Source organism: Lagenorhynchus albirostris, chromosome 12 (assembly GCF_949774975.1).
Source record: "Lagenorhynchus albirostris chromosome 12, mLagAlb1.1, whole genome shotgun sequence".
Classification (NCBI taxonomy): Eukaryota; Metazoa; Chordata; class Mammalia; order Artiodactyla; family Delphinidae; genus Lagenorhynchus; species Lagenorhynchus albirostris.
This window is the reverse complement of record NC_083106.1, coordinates 43,243,883-43,267,832: the sequence shown is the minus strand read 5'-3', so window position 1 is coordinate 43,267,832 and position 23,950 is coordinate 43,243,883. Positions and strand designations below refer to the sequence as shown.

At 40.2% G+C, this 23,950-nt stretch overlaps 1 protein-coding gene across 9 annotated transcripts in view; it reads left to right on the top strand.

The window, feature by feature from the left end:
• Positions 1 to 23,950, top strand: part of DSE (dermatan sulfate epimerase) — a 68,407-nt gene that overhangs the window by 9,151 nt on the left and 35,306 nt on the right. For 2 of the 9 annotated variants that reach the window (XM_060168089.1, XM_060168088.1), the window contains exons 2-3: positions 6,938 to 7,074; positions 22,398 to 22,866. The exons of 1 other annotated variant lie outside the window; for it this stretch is intronic. In XM_060168089.1, the coding sequence (XP_060024072.1) occupies positions 22,451 to 22,866 (416 nt within the window). In that variant the 5' untranslated portion in view covers positions 6,938 to 7,074; positions 22,398 to 22,450. Of the gene's footprint in view, positions 1 to 6,937; positions 7,075 to 22,397; positions 22,867 to 23,950 lie in introns of those variants that run through there. 6 more of the 9 variants (XM_060168092.1, XM_060168090.1, XM_060168095.1 and 3 more) reach the window with 4 other exon arrangements.

Genomic DNA, 23,950 nt, shown 5'->3' with positions numbered 1-23,950 from the left:
GGGTATCTACACCGAACATTTGGAATTCTTATGCACAAAAGATTTGTCTTTTCTCCCTCATGTATTTATTTATTCAGTCATTTTTATATCAGTATGGACTCATGGATATTGTTTTTATACTTTGGGTTGTAATCCAGAACTATTTTATTTATTTTGTTGCTCAAATTGTTTCAGCTTTGGACTGAATTTGGGTCCAAATTCAGTTGGACTGAATTTGGGTCCAAATTCAAACAATTTGGGTACTCTTTCAGTTGGCTCCTTTGTCCCTTTGACATACTGCGATCTAGTAGAATTAATTTGTGGTGTCAGACCAGTTGTGTTTTTTCTCAGTAAGAAAATTAGGTAGGACTTAAGATGTAATCACCTTAAAAGCAGGCTCATAGCGATGCTGCAAAAGGTATTGGAAAATGCACACTTAGCCAATATTGGGTCAGTGGGTTTGGGGGATGTCAAGAAGTGGAGCCCAACAATGTCAGTGTCTTTGGCAACTGGAATTAAATGTTTCTACTTAGTTTCACAGCCCATAGTTTTAAAGCAATTTTGAAATGTTTTTCACAATTACCTTTCTCAGAGGAAACTGGTTCTTGGAATCACTGAAAAGCCTGCAGAGTTAACTTAGGTAAAAGTGTCTTTTAGTGTCTCCCTTAGTTGTGAGGTTAATTTCTTTTATTCCTCTATCTTTAATGTAAGTCTTTTACAAGTTAGAGCCTGTTGGCTCTAATGAGAACCCAGGAGGAGTAGAGAGCAAGATAAGAATCGATCTGTTACTTTTATGCAATAGTTCAATTTATCCTTTCTTAAACTCCAGTGTGAAATTTTAAGATCCACCTTTTTTTCTAAGGAAACCAGTATTGTTCAGATTAGATTCATCTTGTTTACCACATGCTCTGCTAGGGTTCTAAGATTTTCACCATTACAGTTTTTAGATTTACTGTGACTTGCATAGAGTTATTCTGTATAATATTCAAATTAACCAATGGTATTTGAGTATGTGCTGTGGGAACTTTAAAAATTCTGTTTCACCTCTAGTTGTGAAATTTCATCTGGCAAGTTTTAGGATAAGTTGGGCCACTTTCAGTATCTCTTTCTTGGGGAAGAAATCTGTTGGCAGTATTTATACTACTAAATTGCCATAAAATGATCAATTCTGCGCCTAAAGAAGTTGAGTGGAGCTAGAAGTATTAGGGTGGTTATGTAACAGACCCTTCTTTGTGTGTTTACATCCTTTTTTCTTGTTGGTGAAGCCACTGAAGTTTGTTTCAGTGATTGCAAGTTTTAGAAAAGATAAATCTGTGTTATCAGAAATGAATGCTTTGATATATAACTTTTTTTCAATGTACTTTTGAACCTGGAAAGTCAGATGAAAGAACGTTCTACTTTAGCAATAGAAATACTGAAAGGATTTAGTCATTCAGCGAGTACTTGCCAGGTACTTCTGTGTTTGAGGGGACGTCTGGGTGGAGGCAAAGAGGGGCGGCATGCAAAAGAAATATGACATGGTTTCCAGCCTTCAGGAGCTATAAAATCTGGTTGGAGGATAACTAAATATGAAACTTTATGAGAACAATTAAGTGTTGAACAGAGACAAATGCATGCAGCAGGATTGCAGGAAGGAAGATGTCTGTGAGGCTTACGTGGGCAGAGAATACTCAGCTAGGAAGGGGAGAGTGAATTGGGCCTCAGAGGATTTTATGCCAGAAAGGGGAGGGGAGAAAGCGTTGCAAGCAGAGCCCGCCAGCTAAGCAAAGGCACAGGAAGAGGAGTGAGCAAAGGAATGGGGTGGCTGCCAGGTCAAGGAGAACTTCTTAGAAAAATCATGGGAATTCACTTGTCTCCTTTCATGACATTCTCTCTCCTTTTGTCCTTACCTTCTTTCATTCTTTTCCACAAATATTTTTGAAGGCCTGTGTTGCATGTAATCATTGGTGCATGACACCATAGGAAAGACAAAGAAGACTCAGACCCCTGCCTTCTACCAGCTTATACTTGAGCAGGTGAGATCTGCCTCAAATCCCTTTTGGAGCCAGAGAGGACTGACAATAAATGTGAGAAAAGAAGATAACAAGTACCTTCAAGTAACTCAGTATGTATATTGACTCCTTTTTAGGGCCCAATTCAGATACCACCTCCTCAGTGCATCCTTCCTTCTTCAACTCAGCCGGAAGTATTATTCTGTAAATTTAAGTAGTACTTTGTAATTCTCATGCAAACTTACCTCCTTTTTCTTTCTTTGATTTTTTGTCTTGCGGGATATGAGTTCCCGGACCAGGGATCGAACCCATGCCCCCTGCCATGGAAACACGGAGCCCTAACCACTGGACCACCAGGGAATTCCCTTACTTCCTTTTTCTTTAGTGGTTTGGGTTAATATTTTCTTTCTTTTACCATGTTATACGATGGCATAAGCACTTTCTTGGTTGACATCATCCCTGAATTCCCAAAGAGTATTGAGCAATGCATATATGGGGCCATAGGGGAGACCACTTATGGATGGAGTTGCTAGGGAAAGCCTCATAGATAGCACTGTGTTCTTTGAGAAGGGTATGCAGTTGAAGTGGCGCCTGTAGAGGGAACCCCCAGAGAGAGTAACAGAGGGAATCAAGGACAAAAATATGAGTTGTGCTCAAGCAAGGATGAACAGATAAGTGTGAAGGGAGAGCTTGTGTAGGGAGGAAATGAATGATAATGTTGAAAAGGTGGGCCAGAACTAGACTGTGGAAGCTCTTGGAGGAGAAAATTGTTCATTTTGCTGTGTGTATAGAGGCTCTTGAATAAGAAAATGATATGATGATGGTGATTAATTTGGGAGGAACTTTATGGTTTACAAAGATAGTTATATCATGGATAATATTAGCAGACTGCCTAGGTTTATATCTTGGCTCCTTCACTTTCTGTGTGACCTTACTTATTATGTCGGTGCCTCAGTTTCCTCAGCTGTGAAAAGGAGATGATACTAGTGTCTAAATTATGGCACTGTGGTGAAGATTAAATGAGTTAACCCATATGGAGTACTCAGCATAGTTCCTAGGACTTGGTAAGCACTATATGTGTTTATTGTTTCTAGCAGCCTTTGGTGTAGATATAATGAGAATTGTGATCCCTACTTTAGAAATGAGAAAACTGTAGAGCTAGGACTATGTATAGTTCGTTAGGGCTGCTGTAACAAAGTGCCTCAAACTGGGTGGCTTACACAACAGAAATTTATTGTCTCACAGTTCTGGAGGCTAGAAGTCCACAAGCAACTTGTCAGCAGGATTGGTTCCTTCCAAGGCCATGAAGGAGAATCCGTTCCATGCCTCTCTCCCAGCTTCTGGTGGTTTCTGTCGATCTTTGGTATTTCTTGGCTCGTAGATGCTTCACCCTGATCTCTAGCTTTATCTTGACGTGGCATTCTCCTTGTGTATGCGTTTCTGTCTCCAAATTTCCCCTTTTCATAAAGATAACAGTCAGATTAGGAGCCCATCCGACTCCAGTAAGATTTCATCTTAACTTTATAATTATTATATCTTAATTATATCTACAATGACCCTGTTTCCAAATAAGGTCACATTTTGGTGTATTGGGTATTATAACTCCAACATATGAATTTTTGCAGGACCCAATTCAAGCCATTACAGATTTCAAGTTACATCTTTTTTTTTTTTTTTTTTTGCGGCACGCGGGCCTCTCACTGTTGTGGCCTCTCCCGTTGCGGAGCACAGGCTCCGGATGCGCAGGCTCAGCGGCCATGGCTCACGGGCCCAGCCGCTCCGCGGCATGTGGAATCTTCCCGGACTGGGGCACGAACCCATGTCCCCTGCATCGGCAGGCAGACTCTCAACCACTGTGCCACCAGGGAAGCCCTCTTCTTTCTTTTCAACATGGACTTTCTGTGACTTCTTTCCATTTAGGATTAGAGATAAAGACATGAAGAGAAGTTTAGGGACATCATACTTGCACTGGATAATTTCAGTTTTCTCTGTAAATCTGGATGATATGTCACCGTCCCAAAGTATAGGTGATAAAGGAAGAATGGAATGCTTTTGGAAAGAGGCAAAAATCTAAAGTATCAGAGTAAAGATTTTACTGAGAAGTTAGCTGGAAATGAATAAGTGGGTAGATATGCATCTGAGTGATGTAAGATAGAAGTTGATGCCTCCCAGGTTTATAGCAGGGATCGAGGTAGAAAGGACAAATATGATTGAGGTTCCCGAATCACTGAGGGAGTTAGAAATATCACCAAACAGTAAAAATGACCTGTGAAGATTAAAAAGAGTACAGAGACAGATAGTGATTGCAAGTGATGAAAGTGTCAGGAGAGTCACCCCTGGCGAGTCACTGAGAGAACTAAGGTGGCCCCAGGAATGGAAGAGGCTAGCTCCCATCTTGCTTATGGCTTGGGGAAAACGGCATTCGGTCTCCATGGGAGAGCACAACAGAGGATGTATCACTGAAAGAGTCAAAGTTGCTTCACAAAATCTTTAATTTGAAAGCATCTCAAGTGATCTCTGCACCATCCCTTGCCCCATTTAACTCAGGAATCACCTGACAGGTGGTCATCTCATCACCATGTTCATTTAGGACAAGACATGAGAAGAAAGTCTAAGACATAAGATTAGTAGAAAAGGACTTTTCTCCACCATGGATGAAGAGAACTCAGGTCGGGTTTGACCAAAAGAAATAGCTAGGTAAAATCTGGCCATGAGCAGATATAGACACCAAGTTAAACGTTCATGACCTTGAATATACACACAGACACAAATATTAAATATCTGGCATTTCAGGCCCTGAATTGGGGTGTTTCTGGCAGGAGCATGTTTTTTGGCCTGTGGATCTGTGACCATCAGTTCAGAAATTATTGTCTTGTTCTGCACAGCATGCATGGTCTCCAGCAGTCTAGTGAAGCTTTTCCTTAAAAATTGTTTCTCAACTAGTAACATTTTATAGACAGATATATAAAAGCTCATCATAAGAAGTTTTTAGCACAAGATAATAGGAATAGTGTAGGTGTGAAAGGAAGAATAATTCATTGGAAAGTATCCTTATTATTTTGACATCTCTACATAAAAGAAACGTTGGCAGTACAGAGGATTTTTTAAAAATTTCCAAATAGTAGCACTAATAAAGCGCTTAAACCAAACCGTTAAATAATGATGATAATCTTTGGGAATGTGGTTGAAAGTGGGGACTTGAAGGGAATCACTTTAAATTTGAAAACAGAAGAACCTCAGTAAAAGTCTTGGCACCGAAATAGTTATCCCGCAGAAAGGGAGGCCTGGCCAGTCTGGGCTTGAGGAGAGAGGGGAGGGACGGGATGTCTAATCCTGTGCAAGAGGGGCTGAAAGTTTTGAGGTGGCATTTAGGAAAGACCCTGAGAAAACCCATGAAAACCACTCATGGAATGCTAGGAAACAGCAAGGGATGCTCAGGGAGTGGACTGCGGTCAGAGGCAGGCCAGGCACATTGACAAGGGCATGGCAGGCTTGGGGGTGCAGGAGCCAGCCACAGCCGAGGGTGGGCATGGAGCTTTGTGCCTAAGCAAGTGTTGGGAGGGCACAGGGCAGGGGGCAGCTCTCAGTAAGCTCCATAAGAATCGCCCTCAGCAACCTTCAAAGGTTCAAGCATTGTAGTATAGTTTACCTCCAAAATGTTTATCTTGGTACACAAAAGATTTTTTCTTTTTTTTTTTTTTTTGCGGTACGCGGGCCTCTCACTGCTGTGGCCTCTCCCGTTGCGGAGCACAGGCTCCGGACGCGCAGGCTCAGCGGCCATGGCTCACGGGCCCAGCCGCTCTGCGGCATGTGGGATCTTCCCGGACCGGGGCACGAACCCATGTCCCCTGCATTGGCAGGCGGACTCTCAACCACTGCGCCACCAGGGAAACCCCACAAAAGATTTTTATTGCTTCTTTTTATGTAGTTATATAGCTATCTAACTATGTGTATAGTTATCTCTGAGTATTTAAATGTTTACATCTTAACACATTCATGAAATTCATCTATTCAGTAAATACTCTGTTTCTTAAGTGCTGGGCACTCTTAGATGTTGGGAATATAGCAGAAAGCAAAGTGCCCTCACGGAGCTTACATTCTGGAAGGGGGAGCCAGGCACACAAAAGAAATAAGTAAGTTGTGTGGTAGATTAAAGGGTTGTAAGTGCCATGAAGAAAAATAAAACCCCGGAGGGGGTTAGGGAATGGTGGTGGTCGTGCGTGGTAAGAATGTAACTTAAATAAGATGGTCACATCCAGCCTCACTGAGAAAGTGGCAGTTGAGCAAATACGTAAAGGAGGTGAGGGAGCGAGCTATGTGGATGTCTGGGGAAAGCATGCCAGGCAGAAAGAACAAGCACACAGGTGCTGAGGAGGGAGCGCACCCCGTGTGTATAAGAATAGCAAAGAGGCCACCTGGCTAGAATGGGGAAAGAGTGGGGAGAGCTGTAGGATGTGAAGGCAGAGATAACACAGTCAGGCCATGTAATGACTTGAGAGCTATTGTCAGTACTTTGGTGCTGACTCTGAATGAGATGGTAAAACACTGGAGGGTTTTAAACAGAGTGATGACATAATCTGAGTTATGGTTGAACATGATGGCTCTGGTTCCCATGTTGAGAATGTCTACTGGAGATGAGGGTGAAGGCAGGGAGACTAGTTTGGAAGCTATTGCAGTAATTTGGGCAAGACATGATGTGGCTTAGGCTGTTATGGTGGTGGCAAAAGTAGCTGGATTCCGGATGTATTTTGAGAATGGAGCCAACATAATTCGCTGATGGTTTGAATATGGAGACAGAGACGGGAAGGGAAGGAGGGGTAGTTTGGGCCTGATTGGTTGCCAGTAACTGAGACTGAGATGGGGAAGTCTGAGAAGGCAGTGCCTGCATCTTTGGGTTAATTACATCTCTGTATCATTGTTTCACAAACCAAGTCTGTGGTATTCTGAGTTTTGATTATGATTCATAGGAGGACATTTGGAAAGTGCTCAGGGATTTTGATTCCAAAGAACTATGATCTGAGACAAAAATGGAGTCAACAAAAGTACACATAAAAATGTTTGAGAATGTGAAAGGCAACAATAAAGAAAGTGAAATTTATCATTGGTGAGTATTTGAAGATTAAAAAAATGGAAGAATGCTTGAATATAAGTGAGAAATGAAAAAAGAGCTTGTGTGTTGTGATAAAAGCATCACTCCATATGTACCCATCCAATAAATGAAAGTTTAATTTTAATCAAATGAACTGGAATTGTATGTTTAATGCCAGCAAATTACTTTCCAATGAAAGGCTTTTAAGCTTTTTGCCTAACATCATGCATTTCATTTTTAGACAATATCTAAAGCTTTTAAGCAGTTTCTGAGTCCAGTGTATCCTGCTGTGTCCTTTGCTTTAACAGCAACATCCTTGGACAGAGTCATTTTTCTGAGTTGAAGTTAGAAAAATAATAGAAGTTGAGTAAAGAAAAAGATTTGGTGAAAAGTATCATGACATTTTCTTGTCTAATGGGACAAAGAGTTATGACGAGACTCTCAGAATTCAAACAGGAATTTAGATGACTGAACTAAAAGGAAGTCAGGGAGTCCCCAAGACCACTGTTGGGCTCAGTGATTCATTAGAAGGACTCAAAAAGCTGTTAAAATCAGGTTATAGTTTAAAACAGCCAACGGATAGAGATTGAAATCAGCAAAGGGGAAAGGTGCATGGACCTAAGTCTGGGAGAAACAGGCACTGGCTTCCAGTATCCTGTACTAATGAAGTTCCACTCCCACCAACAATATGTGACAACACGTGCAAAGCTTTGCCAGCCAGGGAGGCTCACCCGAGCCTTGGTGTCCAGGGCTTTTATTGGGGTTCAGTCGTGTAAACATGCAGCGCCTATATGAATGACTTCAGATATTCAGATTCTAGCCCCCCAGAGCAAAGACAGGAGTTTGTCGTGAATCACATTGTTAGTATAAATTATCTGATCATACTGGTACCACATGACCCAAGGCCTCAGGCACGCAAATAAAACCTCTTATCACATAGAATATTGCAAGGGCTCAGAGCTCATCTCCCGTGAGCCAGACAAGGGTCAGTCCTGAAGACAGGCCTTTCTTGGAAATGTGTAGGTTTTGAGTTAACCCTTTCCGGCATAGCCTGGTAGGGCTTTGAACATGGTATTAGTGCTTCTTAGAGTCATTATCATTAGAGGGTAAATTTCCAGGACCTGATGCTGGAGGGGATGATATAAGGACATACCCCAAGTATACATAGTTTTAGCTAAATTTGTAAATGAGTGACCCAGAGTAGATTATAGATGAGAGGTTAAAACGTGTTTTGTGGTACTTTGCCTGAAAATGTATAATTGATGTCATGACACATCCCACATAAGTTTGCAGATGCTGGGCTAGGAGAATAGAGGAACTAACCTGCAATTATGTGGTATTGATTGGGATCAGGAAAGGTGGAAAAGAGGAAGGGAGCCTGGGAGTTGAAGTTGAGGCAGAGGAATTGACTCATGGCACTATGGAGGCCGATCTGCTGTCTGCAAGCTGGAACCCAGGAAAGTTGGTGGTGTAAGTCCCAATCTAAGGGCAGACGTCCTTAGATGACGTCTAGATGAGGAGACGACGTCTTAGATGAGGAGATGAGGAGACGACGTCCCAGCTCATCAGTCAGGCAAAGAGAGAGGGAGAAAGGAGGAGAGGGGTGGGAGGGAGAGAGAGAGACAGAGAAAGGAGGGGGGGAACTCTCCCTTCCTCTGCCTTTTTGTTCTATTCAGACCCTCAATGGATTGAATGAGGCTCACCCATATCAGAGCAATCTGCTTTACTCAGGCTACTGCTTTTAACGCTAACCTCTTCAGGAAACCTTTTCACAGACACAACCGGAAATAATGTTTAACCAAATATCTGGGCACTCTTTGGCCAGTCAAGTTGACACATAAAATTAACCATCACAACTGGTAAGAAAAGAAGTCAACATATCTCAGAATCAAAGGGGGAGATTTGGTTACGGAATTAAAGGCACTTATATTCACAAATTCAAAGAATTACATAACCAACTGAAAACTAATGTATAATATCATTTATGGGAAGTAGAAAATATGTTTCAATCAAACATAAGATATGTAAAATTTTAAGTTCAGAAGTAATTTTTCATCTTTAAATTTTACCAAGACTGTTGTTTCTATGTTTAGTATATTTTTCTGACTGTGTAAACACATATATATCAGTATGGTGTATCAGTAAGCTTTATCTCTGTATATAAAATTTGGTTGGTGAAGAAATAGTATTAATGTGGAAACTTCTCCTCAGATGTGTTCAGTTACATGGAATGTGTAGCCTGAAAGTTACAAATGTGCAGTTGTGCAGGAAGAAGGACCGACTTCTCGGCATCAAATACTTTATATCTGTCAAAGTATTTGATATTTTTAAGCTCTTGAAGATTCTGCAAGGTTCTGAGTACCCGGTGCATTGTACCTATTTTAAAAATAACTTTCTGTGAGTGATAGTTCGTGAGCACTTCCTCGTAGTGTCATGGCACACTTCCTCTTATGTGGACCGACTTTGGTGTTCTTGTTGACAAGGTGATGACAACCACTAGCATTTGTTGAACTCTTTCTAAAATCCCAAGCACCCTTTTAATGCTTGAAGCTAATTTAAGATCACAGAAACCCTGTGAGGCAGGTATTATTTTATCCGTTTTACAGAGGAGGAAACAGGAACATAGCTAAGAATGTGGTGGTGCTGGGTTTCAAACTCTGGAAGTCTGGCTCCAGCTTGTGCCCTCAATTGCTAATCAGGTTCGGAGGTGAATGATGAGAACCAGCATTTGGGGGAACACTTACCAGAAAGCGTTAAGTACTTTATAGGTGTTGTGTCATTTAATCCCCCAAGCAGTCTGTGAGACCAATACCCTTTCTATCTTCATTTTAAGTAAGGGAGTAGGTTTAGAGAGTTAGCTTGTCCAAAGCCATACAGTGGTGAAAAAAGCCACTCTGACCCCCGAGCCAGCACTCCTAACTACCTCACTGGTCTGCCCTCATGAATCTATGGCAGGAAGAAAAATTTTACTTTAGTTTTCATGGGCATTTCGTGGTTTAGTTTAACTGTTATAGAAACTGTATAAGGTTATATTTAGCTCTTGGCTTCATTATCTTTATTCATCTTTTCATGCTTTATATTTTTAGTCAGTAATGCCAGAAAAGAGTGTTTTCATGGTTAAAGCGATTGCTGAGAAAGCCAGAGCTGATTTTTCAGACTCTTCTAGAAAAATCTTTGATTACTCACTATTTAGAAAAATTTTGGAAAAAAAAAAATTAAAGGATTGCTAACTGTCTTTTGGGGCCAGGTACAATAAGTTAAATAAATTGCTTTGGACTAAGGAAGAATTTTCATTTTGTATCCTCATGCCTAGTATATAGTTCCTGGATTTAATGGCTTCTCAATACATAGCTGAGTTAATTAATATTTGCAAGAAACTCTTACCCCCAATATCGATAGGGAACTGATATTCCAATTCTGGAAAACAATGCAGTGGAAAACTTAATACGCGTAAGTTACTGCTTTCTAAAAGATTCAGAATACCAAAAAAGAAATACACTCATTAAATTAGCCTGAAAATAATATAAGAGTAAAAAATTCAGAAAATAGGATATTATCGTCCGATGTCATCATTAAGAAAATTGATTAAAATTGTAACAAAAAGTACCATTCAGAAGATACGCAATTGTTAGACTGCTAGATAAACTAGAATTTACTCATAGCTTGTCTTATAAAGTATAACCATCTCATTTTGTCTTTGAGCCTTTTTGCAGGCAAAATTCAGTACTCCACTAGTCTCATCAGTGACTTTGTAGACCTTGCCCCCACCTCTACCCTGCTCTCTCTGCCTCCATGAAAATGATACAGATTTTACTTCCTCTCTGCTTTCTGTAGGGCAACCACTCTCTCAAAAGCTGGATCTTAATGATTTTTAGTTTTGTAGGAATGAGCACCAGGCAAAACTCTCCTCCTAAATTATGCCTTCAGTTTGATAGCCACCAAGTTATTCATTCAAGTATTGATAGTGTCTGGTGTGTGGGAGATGGAGCCTTCAGACTTGATACCAGAAAATATCTCTGACCATTTAAAACATAATTTAGATGAATTATTCTCATATAAAGAAGTTATACTGTTATCATTGTTGGTGTAGGAAAAAAGTGAGCTTCAGATTATATTATGAGAAAATGTGGTATCTTCACAACTTTCCTGGGGACAATGTAGAAATGTTCTTTGACTACACAGAGCTGCACTTAACTTACAAACTTAACCTAAAGTTCTCCAGTGTTGAGTGTAAAGGTGGTGAACATCATTATTATACACAGTGTGGTTTTGCTATGTGGGTTCAGGGTTATAATTACTCCCTCAGTAGTGTGTATAAATTCTTTGGGCTTCCATATGTTATAATTTCATATTGTGGACTTTTGTTTGGAAATGACTTTTTTGGGGGAGATGTATTTCGTTTCACCCTTAAACAATAAGGAAACAATAAGCCTTCAGTAAAAAGAACTTTCATTTTGATTAAGAACCCTTGGTTTTTAAAATTTTCTTTTTTGGCAGAGTCCATAGGCTTTACACGTCAGGGAGTATAATTGTAGGGAATGATCGCATAGTACCAAAACCATATGGTTTCTTAACATTTGACATATTTAAGAATAATGTTAGATTTATTTCACTACAAAAATTTACCAAGGACATATAAGGCTTTATTTTGATACTGAGGAAAAATAACTAAAATTATGCTAATGATACCTTTAATAAAATTGAAATAGAAAAGTGAGGAGAACTTTAAACACATGTATATTCCGTTACTTAAAATATATGGAAACAGGGAAGTAGTATGTGTGAGACCATGACAAGATGTTTCTCAAATACTTGGAATTAGATTTCTTTGAGAGTTAAGTCCTAAAATAGATCAGAGAAGGAAATAAGTAGCTCTGCTGGGATGTACTAGTGCTCTTAGGCCATTGCTTTGCCTAAACCCTGATTGGAGGCCTATAGAGGGAGGGAACTTGGGTTTTACTGGAAGCATGACGAGGGAGGAGTTGTAGTTGCTAACTCCTGCAGGGTCTGCACATTTTCCAGGGCAGAGGGTACGGTGTCAGGGGTGTTCAGTTGTCTGGTCTGCTGGGCTGTTTCAGCCCTTCATGGATAAGGGCACATCCAGATCCAGTGTGGAAGGGTTAGCTGTCCTAGTCATATTATTAACTACTGGGCCTATCCATTGGGTTGGGCAAACCATAACAGCTGGTGTTGGGCTGGGCTTGGTGGAGGTGGTGGCAGGAGCTGTGGGGGGCATACATTTTGCTCTTCTTTCCTAAATATTCACTACAATTCAATTTTTTTTTTTTTTTTTTTTTTTTTTTGTGGTACACGGGCCTCTCACTGTTGTGGCCTCTCTCATTGTGGAGCACAGGCTCCGGACACGCAGGCTCAGCGGCCATGGCTCACGGGCCCAGCCACTCCGCGGCATGTGGGATCTTCCCGGACCGGGGCACGAACCCGTGTCCCCTGCATCAGCAAGCGGACTCTCAACCGCTGCGCCACCAGGGAAGCCCCTAGACATTGATTTTTAATGATGTCCCAGGGGCATTTGTGACATGCTGACAACACAGACTCCTTTCAAGGGCAGCTATGGTGGTGATCTCTACTCGTTGAGTTGCTCCAGGCCCAGGGCCCTTCCCACTGCCTTTGTTCTGATTCCTTGTACACCAGGCAATTGTCAAATAATTTTACTTCCTTTGTATTTTTCTGATGAAGCCAGAAAATATTTCCTAATCTGCTTGATAGTTGTATTTCTCATAAATGAGTACACTGACATTCTGGTTTTATATATGTGGAGGGAGGAGGGTTTTCGTTTCATTAACATCAGATAGCATCTCCTAGGGTGATCAGCTGAGATGCTGATGACATAGACTGACCCAAGACCAGAGCCTGGACCGAGTTTAAATCATCATCTCTGGCAGTGGCAGCAGATGTCCTCTAAGTACTCATGTACTCCTTCCATAATGTCAACTTGTTCCTAGGAAACAGCTCCCCAGCCAGAGATTGTTTTTCCCAGCACTTACTGTATCACTGGGCCTTTCTTTCCAAAGAATACAGTGAGCAGCAGTCACCTTTTGTACACCAAGAATAAATAACTGGCCTTGGAAAGCAATCAAATTCAGATAATAGTTTATTTAATGTTTATGCTTTTCTTTGGGGGCAAAACCCCCAACAAATTCTTGAAAAATTTCAAGGGTCGTATGCTTTCCTGTCCAGTGAGTGTGGAGCTTACTGTGAATGATGCCTTAAAGAGTCAGGAGCCTTGTGTTCTAGTTTCAGCTAAGTCTCTAACACGTGGCATGACCTTGCCCTAGTCAGTGGATATCTTTAGTTCTTATTCTTTTACTATAATATTTAGTTTCTTTCAAATAAAATGTTTTACGGGTAGGTTAGTATCATCTTGCATGTCTGAAACTTCTTCCCTTTTATTAAAAATGACAAATATTTATGAAGCTCTTCATGTCAGGTTCTATGCTAAGTGCATCACATAATATTTATTTTGCCTCAGGAAGTTGGGACCATTTTACGGATGAGAGAATGGGGGTTCCGAGAGCAGGACTCAGTTGATCAAAACTAGTAGACAGCAGAGCTGGGACTTATACTCATGCCTGCCCAACTCCACGCCCATAATGTTAATCATAATGCTATGCTCCTTAGACTTGGCGCATATCATAAGGGGTTTTTTAATCCATCTTAATTTGGGACATGGTTTACTTTCTATAGGGTGATTTCTTCTATCCTTATACTTTGTATATTTCTAAAGCCAGAGGAATTGAAAGAACTTTTGTACTACTGTATGTTTCATTTATAAATCGCCCAGACTGTTTGGAAACCCATTTCATTTTTGAAACTCGATGTACTCGTATAGCTTTCAGTTCTTGATCCTTCTCAGCATACTCTTTCTGTGCTTTCTTTGTGTAAGGATGACAAAAATGGAACCTTTAATGTTGTTGAATGTTAACAATTTGGCTAAAGGAAAGAACCTTGGTTTATGGTTTGGGAGATTGAGGTTGTTTTTCTGCCTCTGAAGTTTACACTAAGATGTTGTTAGATTAACTCTTAATACTGCTTTACCACATTGAGTTATTGTAAAGGGAAAGATCAAATACGTGAAGAGCGTTTCACACAAAATTTCTCTGTGTGTCAGCAATCATAATAGCTGCAGTGGCTTGTTGGAACCAGAATTAAAGCAAAACAACTTTAGGCTTATTGTTGCTTTGTGAGGACCTACTTAAGATAATTGGAATTCGGTCAGTTTGTTAAGTCCTTTTTGCATTATTTGGCTTGGCCTTAGCGTAATGCCAGTTGAGCTGTTGCAGATATATGTAGGGCATGCAAGCAGAGAAATGATTAAATTGCTATCTGAATTATCTCAACTATACTGTATTCATTGATTAGGTCAAAATTTAGGAATATTTTGCTCTCTAAGCTGTGTAGAGTGAGACCAAAAAATAAGAAGGAAAACTGGATTAGAAAAACTAGTGGAGAAGAGAAGAGGAAGACTGTTAGGGGAAATGAGGCCTTAATAGGGTCATTCAGAACCATCCTGAGAATTGAATTATGGGTAAACTGTGTACTCTTAGGCAGCTCCTGAGGGGAGCTCACGATTTTGCCATATTGAGAGTTCCATGCTCTTGAACTGGGCCAAGGGCAGCTTAAAGTTTTAAGGGAGGTGGCAGCACTCTGCCGTGTTTGCAGCACAATGAACTAGGGAGAGAATGGCTTGAGAGATCATCCGCAGACATCTGAAAGTACAGACTTAATTTGTGCAAGGGGTGTGTGTGTGTGTGTGTGTGTGTGTGTGTGTGTGGTGGTAGGGGGAGCCACAGAGTCAGGGTTGGTCATTTTGGTAAACTCATTAGCCTTTAATGGCCATTGTTTCACTCACCATTTTCAGCATCTTCCAAACTTTAGTCATTCAGGCACCACCTTCAACGGTTTTTGCTCTATCCATTTACTTTTCTTTTTAAATTATTTTTAAACTTAAATGTATTTTAAACAGGAAATTTATCTGTTGAAATCTCAGGTTTGATGTGATAGTTATAGTTTTTTCTAATGTACATTGAAATAAGTACATAAAATTAGCATAAAACCTGTCTACCTAATTTTTTTATTGGAGTATATTTGCTTTACCATGTTGTGCTAGTTTCTGCTGTACAACAAAATGAATCGGCTATACGTATACATATATCCCCTCCCTCTTGAGCCACCCTCCCATCCCCCTCAATCCCCCCGACTCTCCCCCCAATTCCCCCCGACTCCCCCCACCCACCATCCCACCCCTCTAGGTCATCACAGAGCACCAAGCTGAGCTCCCTGTGCTATACAGCAGGTTCCCACTACACATAGTTGTGTATATATGTCAATGCTACTCTCTCAATTCATCCCACCCTCCCCTTCCCCCCGTGTCCGCAAATCCGTTCTCTACGTCTGTGTCTTTTTTCCTGCCCTGCAAATAGGTTCATCAGTACCATTTTTCTAGATTCCATATATATGCGTTAATATACAGTATTTGTTTTTCTCTTTCTGACTTTCTTCACTCTGTGTGACAGACTCTAGGTTTATCCACATCACTACAAATGACCCAATTTCATTCCTTTTTATGGCTGAGTAATATTCCATTGTATATAGTACATCTTCTTTATCCATTCATCTGTCGATGGACATTTAGGTTGCTTCCATGTCCTGGCTCTTGTAAATAGTGTTGCAGTGAACATTGGGGTACATGACTCCTTTTGAATTATGGTTTTCTCAGGGTATATGCCCAGTAGTGGGATTGCTGGGTCATATGGCAGTTCTGTTTTTAGTTTTTTAAGGATCCTCCATACTGTTCTCCATAGCGGCTGTATCACTTTACATTCCCACCAAGAGTGCAAGAGGGTTCCCTTTTCTCCACACCCTCTCCAGCATTTATTGTTTGTAGATTTTTTTGATGATGGCCATTCTGACTGGTGTGAGGTGATACCTCATTGTGATTTTGATTTGCATTTCTCTAATGATTAGTGATGTTGAGCATCTTTTCATGTGTTTGTTGGCCATCTGTGTGTCTTCTTTGGAGAGATGTCTATTTAGGTCTTCTGCCCATTTTTTGATTGGGTTGTTTGTTTTTTTGATATTGAGCTGCATGAGCTGCTTGTATATTTTGGAGATTTTTCCTCTGTCAGTTGCTTTGTCCACCTAATTTTAGCTCTTCTCTTTACAGAGAGGATATACAAATGCCGGAGGTAGAAGGTTAAAGGGGAAACCCAAAGCCTGGATATAGGGGCTTTTCGATGAAATTTCCTAGACAGATGGGAACTAGGTCTCCCTTTGGGTTATCAGGCCAAAGCAAGTTTGCCTTAGACTTAAGTTTAATTTGTTTACCTCTTTCATTTTTGTTTTTTGAAAACCTAGTGAATAATACACAAATCAATAAATGTGATAAACCATATTAACAAATTGAAAGAGAAAAACCATATGATCATCTCAACAGATGCAGAAAAAACTCTCAACAAAATTCAACGCCCATTTATGATAAAAATCCTCCAGAAAGTAGGCATAGAGGGAACTTACCTCAACATAATAAAAGCCATATATGACAAACCCACAGCTAACATAATTCTCAACGGTGAAAAACTGAAACCATTTCCACTAAGATCAGGAACAAGACAAGGTTGTCCACTCTCACCACTATTTTTCAACATAGTTTTGGAAGTTTTAGCCACAGCAGTCAGAGTAGAAAAAGAAATAAAAGGAATCCAAATCGGAAAAGAAAAGTAAAGCTGTCACTCTTTGCAGATGACGTGATACTATACATAGAGAATCCTAAAGATGCTACCAGAAAACTACTACAGCTAATCAATGAATTTGGTAAAGTAGCAGGATACCAAATTAATTAATGCACAGAAATCTCTTGCGTTCCTATACACAAATGATGAAAAATCCGAAAGAGAAATTAAGGAAACACTCCCGTTTACCATTGCAACAAAAAGAATAAAATACCTAGGAATAAACCTACCTAAGGAGGCAAAAGACCTGTATGCAGAAAACTATAAGACACGGATGAAAGAAATTAAAGATGATACAAACAGATGGAGAGATATACCATGTTCTTGGGTTGGAAGAATCCACATTGTGAAAATGACTATACTACCCAAAGCAATCTACAGATTCAATGCAATTTCTATGAAACTACCAGTGGCATTTTTCACAGAACTAGAACAAAAAATTTACAATTTGTATGGAAACACAAAAGACCCTGAATAGCCAAAGCAATCTTGAGAAAGAAAAACGGAGCTGGAGGAATCAGGCTCCTGTGCTTCAGACTATAGCACAAAGCTACAGTAATCAAGACAGTATGGTACTGGCACAAAAACAGAAATATAGATCAATGGAACAGGATAGAAAGCCCAGAGATAAGCCCATGCACATATGGTCACCTTATTTTTGATAAAGGAGGCAAGAATATACAATGGAGAAAAGACAGCCTCTTCAATAAGTGGTGCTGGGAAAACTGGACAGGTACATGTAAAAGAATGAAATTAGAACACCCCCTAACACCATATACAAAAATAAACTCAAAATGGATTAAAGACCTAAATGTAAGGCCAGACACTATAAAACTCTTAGAGGAAAATATAGGCAGAACACTCTATGACATAAATCACAGCAACATCCTTTTGACCCTCCTCCATTTAGGGAAATGGAAATAAAAACAAAAATAAACAAATGGGATCTAATGAAACTTAAAAGCTTTTGCACAGCAAAGGAAACCATAAAGAAGACGAAAAGACAGCCCTCAGAATGGGAGAAAATATTTGCAAATGAAGCAACTGACAGGATTAATCTCCAAAATTTATAAGCATCTCATGCAGCTCAATATCAAAAAAAAAACAAACAACCCAATCCAGAAATGGGCAGAAGACCTAAATAGACATTTCTCCAAAGAAGATATACAGATTGCCAACAAACACATGAAAGGATGCTCAACATCACTAATCATTAGAGAAATGCAAATCAAAACTACAATGAGGTGTCACCTCACACCAGTCAGAATGGCCATCATCCAAAAATCTACAAACAGTAAATGCTGGAGAGGGTGTGGAGAAAAGGGAACCCTCTTGCACTGTTGGTAGGAATGTAAATTGATACAGCCACTATGGAGAACAGTATGGAGGTTCCTTAAAAAACTAAAAATAGAACTACCCTATGACCCAGCAATCCCACTACTGGGCATATACCCTGAGAAAACCATAATTCAAAAGGAGTCATGTACCAAAATGTTCATTGCAGCTCTATTTACAATAGCCAGGACATGGAAGTAACCTAAGTGTCCATCGACAGATGAATGGATAAAGAAGAGGTGGCACATATACACAATGGAATATTACTCAGCCATAGAAAGAAACAAAATTGAGTTATTTGTAGTGAGGTGGATAGACCTAGAGTCTGTCATAGAGTGAAGTAAGTCAGAAAGGGAAAAACAAATACCTTATGCTAACACATCTATATGGAATCTAAAAAAAAAAAAAAAAAATGGTTCTGAGGAACCTAGGGGCAGGACAGGAATAAAGACGCAGACATAGAGAATGGACTTGAGGACACAGGGAGGGGGAAGGATAAGCTGGGACGCAGTGAGGGAGTGGCATGGACTTATATATACTACCAAATATGAAATAAATAGCTAGTGGAAAGCAGCCGCATAGCACAGGGAGATCAGCTCGGTGCTCTGTGACCACCTAGAGGGGTGGGATAGGGAGGGTGGGAGGGAGACGCAAGAGGGAGGGGACGTGGGAATATATGTATATGTATATCTGATTCACTTTGTTATAAAGCTAAAACTAACACACTGTTGTAAAGCAATTATATTCCAATAAAGATGTTAAAAAAGAAAAACAAAACCTAGTGAATATGTTTTAGGCTACAGAAGTTTCTAGGCCTCGTGAGTGTTTTTCTCTGTTCGTTTCCTGGCAGAAACTTTTTCTCAAAAATTCTAAACTTGCTTTGGCTTCAAATAAGGAGGAATAAGGTTTCTCCTTGCTCATTTCAATAATGAGATCCACTCTATCAGCTCCTAGGCCCACAAGTTCAGCCAGCATCTGTGAGCTGCCTTTTATATGCCAGGCACACACTGCTAATCCCTGTGATGCAAAGAGGAAGCTGTGGTCCCCTCTTCTGTGAGGTGTGGCATAAACAGCTGAAACAGTCCAATGTGGTACAGGTACCCGCCAAATACAGGAGATGTTAACTCTTCAGGTAGCTCAGCAAAGGCATTAATAACTTACAGAGAGTGGAGGCTGGGCTTGTTGTGTGTATGCTATGAGGAAGGCTGCACAATTTGTGCCACCGCGAGTGCCACGGTCTTCTCTTCTCATTCTTCGTAGATGATTGTTCAGCAGAATTTCTGTGGGTTCTGCGCTGGCCCACACGTATTCCAACAAGAGTGTTTTAAATGTGCGGTAACTCAGGCCTTGCTGCCCTGACACCCTCACGTGAATATGAAGCAATAACTAGGGAACCTTTGGTAACAGTTGGCATATTGAGGTGGCATGGTTCCCAAAACAACATCTTAATGAGGTCTGTGCTTCAGGAACAGTGCTTCTTGTTTAAATACCCTCAGGCATGTCCTATGTAACCGGAAGCAATGTGGCAGAAGTGGCTGTGATCATAGCTTGAGTCAGTCCTGGATTGGGAGGGTCACTGTGGAGCAGCCGTCTCTATCTCAGTGACTCCAGACCTGGATAGGAGGGTGATATGCATAAGGCAGGAGAAAGAGAATAAAACAAATCAGCTTTAGCCCCTTTTAGGGAATGTGTGTGCAGAATCTGAGATGGAGTTTCTAGTTTCCACATAGCTTCCAACCCATCCATCCATAACCCACGCCACCCCCTTACCCACCTAGAACTTGAGCTACACATTTAAAAGCCAGTAGTTGACGCAAAACATTTTCATCACCCCAAAAGGAAACCTACGCCCATTTTAAGCAGTCATTCCCTATTTCCCTCTCTTCCAAACCCCTGGCAACCACTAATGTATAATATTTTCTGTGTCTATGGATTTGCCACTGCTGGACATTTCGTAGAAATGGAACCATACAATATGTGGCCTTTCGTGTCTTCTTTCACTTAGTTGCATCCATGATGTAGCATGTGTCAGTAATCCATTCACTTTTATGGCTGAATTCCCTGATCCTGTTTTCTTCATACTGTTTGAATACAAACTTAAAAATATGTTGAGAGTGAAGCTCTGTTTTAATGGTACATCTGTTAGGCCAGTTCATTTAAAGAAGGTGAAAATGGAGATATTGTTGTGAAATGATAATCGTTAAGAAGCCTCAGACAATTTGATAATGAAAAGTTTGGGCAGTGTTGCAAAAAATTATTTGCTTTATGTTAAAAGCCTTTTAAACAAGGAAAACAAACAAGCAAACAAACAAACAAAAACCCAGTAGTTGAGAGAAGATCTTCAGTTCTATTCTATGCACGTAGAGGTCAGTTAAAGGAGAAACTTCCAAGCCATCCTCAGTCTGGCTGCCTACAACACCCCCCGCCCCACAACAGTGCTAATTGCATTGATGGCTGCATCCAGTTGTAGACCTTTGGGGATTTAATATATGCAGGCTTTAAAAAAAAATTAGCACACTTGTTCTCTGAAAAGAGCAAAAAATACACCTCGGGGTGGGGGCAGTGGGGACTGAGCATTACTTCAGACTCAGCCATGTCTCTGTGTTGCCAGAGACCACACCCCTCCTCAGACGTAACCACAGAAGACTCTGGGTCAGCTCTCTGGCCTTGAAGGAGGCAGCCAGTTGCCTTGAAGATTTGGGTGCTAGACACAATATGGGTGGAGTCCAAGAGTTATTTCTATTTTGTGTATTTTATTTAGCATGGCTATATTAGTTGTTTTTATTCATTACAGGTTCTACTCTTGAAGTACATCTAAACTGCTTCACAAAATCACTGCCACTGAGTTTTATATATATATAGTCTAAAGCACGTTCAGAAATACAAAGAATACTAGAGTTCATGGCAGCATCTACAAGTGATGCCATGTTGCCTTTCTCTTGGAGACAGACCAAGTTGACAATATGGATTATTCTCCAATGTGTGTTAAATCCTTAGCTTTCTTTCTTCTGAATGTGATGAGGCAGATTTTCCTTGGAAAAATAGTTTGTGTTCAGCTGGAGAGGTTGATTTTTCTCCACCAGTTTCTCCGTTGAATAATTGAAAACTACTGTTCATTATTTACATAAAACTGTCTTTTTCTGGTCTGCTTTCTATAACCTTTCCCCTCTGAGGAATTTTAAGAATTCCCTGACTTTCCTCTGGGGGATTTTATGCCTGCTTTATCCCAGATGTGGGACATAGACCAGGCTGAGGATTTTCTTTCTTTCTTTCTTTTTTTTTTAACGTCCCTGCTTTGAAAGACGTTCTTGCTAACCTGTGAGCAAAGCTGCTACTGAAAAAAAAGATTTTCAAGAAAGTTAAGCAGTTAAGAAAATATGTGAGCTTGGTTTAAATGTCTGACTTACTGAATGACACCAAAATCCCAAATGCAAAATGAAAAAGTAGACAGTAGTTTCAAATAATAAGGGGAAAATGCACACGTGTTCGTTCAGCCTTTTAATTCTGGAATTTTATTTTCTGAATGAAGGCATGTCAGTCTCTAGTCCCTGCAGCCCCCTGTCTGATCATGCCCTGCACTCCTGCCGATGTCAGCCCAGGGAACACATGGGCTTAGCAGATGTTTACCCTGCTTTTGTTGTCGCAGTCCCCACCTTCTGCTGACACAAAGAGAATATTTAGCCTTACTCATAATATTTTGTCTGCTCACATTCATATAGATGTATTGATCCTAATCCCTGGTTCAGGATGGAGAATGCTGAGTAGAGGGGAGAACTTAGAGTGAAGGAGGCTGTATTAAGACAGGATTTTCTTTTTTTTTTTTTTTTTTCCCCTAACGTCCATCCTGATTCCCAGACGATATTTCACCACAAGCTTTTGGTTACTGTGGTTTTCATATTAATGTCCAAAAATACCATAAAATCAAAACGTTTTTTGTGTGATAAAACGTGAGAAGAATGCCAACAAGAGTTTTTCTTCTCTACTCGAGCAGATATTATACTGTTTTCCCAAGTCCAAAGTTTCTCTTTTCCACAATGAATATGTCTGTTGTATCATGTGTAATTAATTAATGAGTTAATTAAATGATTAGATTTTAGTTTCTTCCTAGCTCAAATTTTTGATGTATTTTTGAAAAGTCTAAAAATTCATAAGCTTAATTTTCATAGTAAGCAAGGTCGCTACCTACCACGTATTTCCTACTTCACCATGGTCCCCTGGTTGACATATCCTCCTCTTCTCTTTTCCGTCCTGTAGGATCTTTCGAAGATGGTTTGGCTGCCTTGGAGATTTGGAGATCTGAGGCCACGATGAGGACTCACACACGGGGAGCTCCCAGTGTGTTTTTCATATATTTGTTTTGCTTTGTGTCAGCCTACGTCACCGACAAGAACCCAGAAGTCATGATTCCCTTTACGAATGCCAACTATGACAGCCATCCAATGCTGTACTTCTCCAGGGCGGAGGTGGCCAAGCTCCAGCTCAGAGCTGCCAGCTCCCACGAGCACATTGCCGCCCGGCTCACTGAGGCCGTGCACATCATGCTGTCCAGCCCCTTGGAGTACCTCCCTCCCTGGGATCCCAAGGAGTACAGCGCCCGCTGGAATGAAATTTATGGCAACAACTTGGGGGCCTTGGCCATGTTCTGCGTGCTGTATCCTGAGAACATTGAAGCCCGAGATATGGCCAAAGACTACATGGAGAGGATGGCAGCTCAGCCTAGTTGGTAGATTTTTGTCTTTTTCTTCTTACTGTATTAAACTCTGCAATTTAAAAAAAATGAATTCATAGTCAAATGAAATCTCAGAGGCCAGATTTTCACATACTTGTGTTTGTGCGTGAGTGAAGGGGATAGGATACTTGTTATTTGTGTTGTTAGTGGCTTATGAATGGTCCCTGGTTTCAAAAGACCTAGTGACTTCCATGTTTAAAGTTAGAAGAAAAATATTTAGGTAGAACCTAACCAAAGAAAAAATAATTTGCTGCATTGAGTAAATAGTATCATCTTGATTGTTGAGATTTCTTTCCCCCTTGTTTAACAGCCTTGTATTACCATCATCAGGCCTTAGGTTCTGATTGACCCGCAAGTGGTTAAAACCTTTTGCCAGCAAGAGATTTCCGCCAATTAAGATTTCTTTGCATTTTAGGACAATTGGGAGCTAAAAGTAAATGTGATAGGATTAACTGACAATTTATAAATAAGATCTTATCCAGTAACCAGCAAATTGCCCAAACCTGTAGGAAAACCAATGTTGTGGTATAATTATGTGAGGAATTCTAATTATGTAATAATTTACTTTCAGGAGTTCAAGATTTGAGAACAAACTTCCTGTCTCTGCTTGATTAGCTTAAATTTATTTTATTTGTGTATAATTAATATGTCTACCTGCTTCCAAAAGGTATGGGATGAATTAATTAAACTAGGGATTCCGCGGGTATTCTTATTTAAACTGTGTTTTAATACACATGGTCCAATTACACTACAAAAAATTACAAACTGTATGAAATATCCTTTTAAAATTACGTAGGCTGATACTTGTCATAGGGTTGGAGAGAGCTCATTTTTAAATGCTTAGAAAAATCAGCGATGCATTTAATGTTGTGAAGAGTTATATCTCAGATATCATAAGGGTGAATAATGGTAGCTTGCAAGCTTCCTGAATTCTGCCAGTATGGTAAGTAAATTTAATACTTCCTAAATTTCTGCCAGTATGGTAAAGAATATTGTTTGTTTATAGAATTTGAAGGAGTTTCTGGAATTTCTAAATGAAAAAGATTATGGAAGAGTTGACATTAAATCCATATCAGAG